The 6,492-nt window shown below is 32.7% G+C and overlaps 1 protein-coding gene across 50 annotated transcripts in view; it reads left to right on the forward strand.

Moving 5' to 3' along the window:
* The window catches only part of LOC145296067 (tyrosine-protein phosphatase Lar-like), a 1,305,806-nt gene that overhangs the window by 1,030,811 nt on the left and 268,503 nt on the right, over window positions 1-6,492 (forward strand). The window contains exon 1 of one of the 50 annotated variants that reach the window (XM_080142190.1): window positions 2,826-3,682. The exons of 46 other annotated variants lie outside the window; for them this stretch is intronic. In XM_080142190.1, coding sequence (XP_079998316.1) covers window positions 3,322-3,682 — 361 coding nt within the window. In that variant the 5' untranslated portion in view covers window positions 2,826-3,321. Of the gene's footprint in view, window positions 1-2,825; window positions 3,683-6,492 lie in introns of those variants that run through there. 3 more of the 50 variants (XM_080142189.1, XM_080142188.1, XM_080142187.1) reach the window with 3 other exon arrangements.

Consider the following 6,492-nt stretch of genomic DNA (forward strand, 5'->3'; position numbering starts at 1 on the left):
TATATATATATATATTAGTGTGTTGGGACGATCAATTGGAAGTGGGACTCGAAAAAATGTGTGCCTATTTTCCGATGCCAAAAACGATTCCTTTAATTATCATTTTTTTTAATTTGACTTTCTAAAACAAAATCTTCCACTGCTGGTAGTAATAACGAAATAATAAATATTTATTGATTTTAAAATATCAGTAAAACTAAAAATGTGTTTTTATGTTTGAAAAAATTTGGGCACATTTAACATGTGTTTGTGCGATAATCGGGGGGAAAAAATAACAACTTTAATAATTATTTAGAGATTTATAAAGAATCGGAATTAGTAATTGTATCGGAATCATGAATTTAGTACAGAATTGGTTATTGTATTGGAATCGGGAAAAATATTGGAATCGTCCCATTATATACAGTGTGACCCAGATATAAAACATTTATACATATATATATGATTAGTTTTTTGGGAAAAAGAAATCCAGCAGAGTGCTCAATTAAAAGGAAAATCCGAAATTTAAAAGCGTATTTATATTTTGTGTACAGAAAGTTGTTAGATGAGACAAGTCATTGGTACCGTCGGTTTCAAGCCCGATAATAAGGACTATTTAAGGTATCCTTATCAAGCTCTCTTCAACCAATATTCAGCCAATATATATATATATATCGCTAGATTTAGCCACTCTGATGAGTCGTAGACAATGAAACATGGGTCAGTGGATATTAATATTTAAAACATAATATATATATATATATATATACACACACACACACACACACACACACGCACGCGCGCAGTTTAACCCGGATATAAGAGACTGCTTATCCGGTACCTACAACTATCTTATATCCGGATTACACTATACATTATCATAGGCTCTAGTTTGGGACCAGAGAAAATCTCTCTTATATCCGTGTTTTCTTATATTAGGGTCTTTTATATCCTGCTAATACTATATATATGTATATATATATGTATATACATATATATATGTATGTATGTATATATATATGTATATACATATATATATTTATGTATGTATATATATATATATATATATATATATATATATATATATATATAAACATTTTTATTTTTCCGTTTTACTATTCAAGCAAAACATAAGAAAGTAATATATAGAAGAAGGTAGTATATGCTCTGTAGAAAAGCCTCCACAATGCAAATTGAAAATGAAATGATTTAAATCTAATAAATTTATCAACGTCTTTTATCCCATATTATTGGTATTTATTTGCTTCCCCACGAAAGCAAAATGTGACACAAGGTCGTTATTAATGTGGGAGCAATCCAGCTCCCAAAAAGGGGCACTTGCAAAGTAGGAAAAAATAAAAATTGCTTTAGTACAGAAGGGTTTCTCCAACATTGACGAAGGACAAATTAACTTAAGCGTAGCATCAGAACAGATACTGCACTGTGATCTTTGCCCGAATGCCAGATATTAATAGCTCGATAAAGTCTGAGTTTTGTCAGTCTAAAAAAGTTTTGTCATGGTAAAATCTTTTTCGATACATTTATTTTTTTACTTCACTTTGCCCTAAACAAGACACACTGCCACAGTGACCTAAGGGGCCAGATTTATAGAGCCAACCTAGGTGGGAGTTGTGCTGCAAGACGCTTATTCACATTACATTTAAATTCCATATTTCTATATAATACTTTCTAATGTACATACAATACTTCAAATTGGAAAACAACAACTTTCTTATAGTAAAGAATTTTTTACTCACTGATAAATGGTCCAACTTTAAAACTTCAGACGTGCAACACACGTATATATAATTTAATAATTTCCTTTTGGTCCTGTGCATAATGATTAAAAATACGCCTTTGTAAATATCCGGGGTTTCCTGGCGGGAAAACATATTCGTGTAAAGGGGTGATCCATGAAATTGGAGAGCATTTTTATATCCAAGGATTGAATTAACTTCTTCTTTTTCTCCTCTTCAATTTTTTTTTTTTTTTTTTTTTTTGTAAAATTTTTATTTTTTTTGTAAAAACACTTTTTTTGCTGAATTAAAATTTACATAAGATATATATATATATATATATATATGTAATTTATGAAAATATATATGGCAATTAAGCTACACAGATTATTCTGCGTTTCATTCTCGTGAGAATTCGTCAGGCTTATGCGGAGAGTTGTGATTATCTCGCTATATATATATATATATATATATATATATATATATATATATATATATATATATATATTTATTGTGTGTGTGTAGATAGATATAAAATAGTAGACTTTCCTTTGCTTTGATGCTTGTCCATAAAATTTGAAATAAAACAAAAACAAATAGAAACGTTTTTGATCTTTCTGTGTTTCAGGTCTTGTTTAGCATCTTAGTTCGTTCTATATTCCATCTCTTCCTGGTAATTTCCCCTTTCTCTCTCTCTCTCCCTCCCCACTGTCTTTCTTTTCCACCTGCCTGTGTATACAAAGGCTGAAAAGGTTTGTGTCTGTGTGTTCGTCCCATAGTTTCTCCAGGATCTTTTAGTTTAAAAAGCTCTTACCTCCCAGCTTCCCAAAACTGCTGCTGATAATATTGGCAGCACGGATGCTGATGATAACATGGTGCCTTAGTTAGTCCCTCTGGGATGGAGAAGAGTTTGGCTGTATTTCTTTTTTCTTACCACCCCTAGTATTCTTAGTCTCATATCTCTCTTGCTTAGAGCAACAAATAGAAAAGGGTGCCACAGAGATATCACCATGGTAACCAAGGATGATGAGAGTTTCATGCTGTTGGTCTTGGACTGACAACCAATGATAAAGCTTGCTTTTTAACCAGAGTGCCTAAGAAGAAACCTTTACACCAAAGTGAAATCGTACCCCCATCCTGCTGACAGTGTAGGGTTCATGCCTCCTCCCTTTTGGTATTCTCCTTTTTTTTTTTTTTTTTAGTTTTTTGGTAATTATTATCTACTAGGAGTCTGGAACACTGCAGGCAGGTTTTTTTTGTTGTTGTTGTTGTTGTGGTTACACAGTTGGAACAGCCAAGAAAGTGACGGTGAAGAAGCACTGCCATGATTTCTCCGACTGTTGTTGTCGTCTCCCGTCTAGTCCGCAGACTGAGCTGCGCGTAAAGGATACCTCGTTGTCACACCGTGGCAGCTGCACTGTCACAGCTGACTACTGGAATACGTTCGATGTGACTGCTACGCAGCGCGCTGTTATGTAGCAGTGATCGGGGAAATTGGGATTTTTACCTTGGTAGCAGTAGTACTTCCCTCTTCCTGCTTGTTTTTTTTTTTTTTTTTTTTTCCGCTTCTACTCTACTGCAGCACCAGTCAACAATCACAAGGAGGATGGAGGAGAAACAGACATACTGGCTCTGTTTCTTCACGCTAGCCGTGGTCACATCCATAGTTTCCGCTGAAGTTCCGTCAGCACCTGTGAAACTTACCCTATCAAATATAAAACCGGGATCAGTTCAGCTAACGTGGGATAAACCAAACTCATACGATGTGTTATCATATATCATACAATATAGACCGTACAGCCCTCAAAGCCAGAAATTTAAGGAAATTTCAGGCATTACCAAAACAAAGGGTTATACAGTACAGGCCCTTGAGCCATACACGAGATACGAATTCCGCGTTATAGCTGTTAATATGTATGGACGTAGTCCACCTAGTGAAACTGTACAGGAATTAACCGCTGCTGAAGGTTAGTATTTATATTTAAAAAAAAACAAAACACAAAAAAAAACGATTCTTTTTTTTTTATATAATATTTACTAAGTTCTAAAATAATTGTGAGTAGAAATTACATTGTTTGTTTACTAACTGTAATTTGTTTTTAAAATCTCTAAAAAATATATATATTTTTTTATCATCACATCTCCAAAACTAAAAACTCAACAAAGTTCCTAAATTGTTTACTTTTTTTTTTGTTGTTATTATTTATTTTGACCATTCCCCCCCCCCCACATTTTCTACATATCTGCTGTATTTTTCTTCATATTCACCAAATATGAGTAAGGAACCCCTTTTAGATGGATCTCTCTCCCACCTCCTCCCTCTCTCTCTCTCTCTCTGCCTTCCATCTCTCTCTCTCTTTCTCTCCCTTTCTCTCTCTCTCTTTCTCTCTCTCTCTCTCATCTCCTCCGACTTCTCCTCCTCGTATTTTTTGAAACAACAACAAAGACTACTACTACTACTACTACTACTACTACTACTACTACTACTATCACTATTAGTACTCTTTCTCCTCCTCATTCTCCTCCCCCATCCTCCAAACATGCTTATTGCATTGGAACCAACCCTTATCACTAGAACACTTGGGGGGGAGCAGCAAATATGGCCTCAGATTGCAATCAGCAATATACATATATATATATATATATATATATATATAAACCTTATGGTTTCGCACTGGGATTCTTCAGATTTTTTGGAATTTTTATATTTATTCAACTTTTTTTTTTTACCCACATGCTCTCTCTCTCTCTCTCTCTCTCTCTCTCTCTCTCTCTCTCTCACACACACACACACAATAATGTGTACAAGAATTTGCATAAAAATAAGTCGATCATCAACCTCTACAAACAATAAAGTTGGAGTCCACTATAAAACATTTAAATGGACCAAATGTATATATATATATATATAGTGAAAATTTGTGTGTGAGGACACTTCTCAACCTATATACTCAACAAATTTTGATCTACACGCTTGCAATTTGGTATATAGAATATTCAGTCATGTGGAAAACTTTTTAATCCGTTTTCATCCAGAAAAAAAAGGTCTACTAAAGGGTCAAAATTGAAAAAATAATACCGGGGGGGGGTCATTGGATTTTTATCTGTTTATCAACTGTTTCACGACTGCACATGCATGAATCGTTAACATAACAGATTCCTTATGTTAAGAATAAGTAGGTCTGAAAACACGTTTTAAAGACCATGTCAAGCTGGCCTAATGGTTATCGTACTTGACTCACTGTCTTTAGTTTTGATTTCAATCTCAGCTCGATTATTTTCAATAAATGAACTGTTTAGAAAAAACAAAATTCTCGCATACACATGTCTCAATTTCTTTCCGTTTAGTTTTTTGCTTTATTTTTTTTTTTTAACGTTACGTTTAATCCCGGGCAACTCCGGGTACATTTTCTAGTATATATATATATATATATATATATATGTATATATATATATATATATATATATATATATATATATATATATATATATATAAGAGAAACTTATTTCAGTGCAAAATTAATAGCTTTTACTCCCATATATCTCCCTCATCAGGGAGGCAGAGTTAGACACAACATCAGTTTTTAATGTTGCGAAGATTCAATCTCCTCAAATAGAGGCACTTCGGATTGGGACCAAACAAAAAAATTAAAATAAAATTTCTAGAAGGATTTTCATTAGCACTAAACGAGTACAAAACAAAATAAAACATAGTATCGGAACTGATACTACACTTTTCTCCTAGCAAAATGAAAGTCTATTATTTTCTTTATATTTGCATAAAATATTTTTTAACAGAATTTATGAGATAAATTGAGATATTGTTTACGTGAAGGAAACATTACAATCAAAAAAAAAAAAAAATTGAAAATCAAATAAAATTGTGACAGCTTCTTTTTAAGAATCTACTCAGAAGATCATCCGCTTATAAAAGCAGAGTATGACACAAGGCCAGTTTTTAATGTAGAAGAAAGACAAAATTTCTGTTTGTCTCAGTCTAGAAGGATTTCTTCTTCATCGACCGAGAACAGAAAAAATGTAGATACGACATTTGCAGAAATGTAAAAAAAAAAAAAAAAAAAAATTACATTTTCAACAAATTAGGCGCAAGGCCATTTCAAAAGTGTGTGAGAGAATAAAAATGGTTGTCATGGGTCATCCTTGATCATAACTAGAAAATGTCTATACTACTCTTAATTAGAATAAACAATCACCATAATACCACATTTACTCCAGAGGCAGTCCAAAATTCCCCAAATAGTTAAAACAAATTATTGAAAACCAATATGTCTCTATACAATATTATAAACAAAAGCTTTAAAAGTCTATTTTCTGTTAACAACTTCATTCTTAAATGATATATGATCTATATAAATATAACAACAGATGTAGGTATGTGCGTGACTGCGTAAAAAATATTTAACCGATAAACCCTTAAACTACTGGTAACACAACACTGAAATTTACAGGAAATATAAGCCATATACACCATGGATGGTTTATAATGAGTAAAATCTTCAGATAGATGAATAACGCATACAGAAACATGTCGACAAGTTAAAATGCTTATGTTAATTTGCTAACATATTTCTATTACTTTTGCGCATGCGCAAATTCATTTATAGCTTGAAGTGGCTTAATTTTAAATCTTTCTTTTCTGTCTGTCGAAAGCTCAAACGATACAGAATGCGGCTGGTGCGCTAAACGTTTTGGTTTCGATTATAGCTAATGACACCTAAGTCATTATTTTTTTAACTTTTAAATCACTATTAGATAT

Source organism: Euprymna scolopes, chromosome 16 (assembly GCF_053919585.1).
Source record: "Euprymna scolopes isolate OS-2025 chromosome 16, ASM5391958v1, whole genome shotgun sequence".
NCBI classification, from domain to species: domain Eukaryota; kingdom Metazoa; phylum Mollusca; class Cephalopoda; order Sepiida; family Sepiolidae; genus Euprymna; species Euprymna scolopes.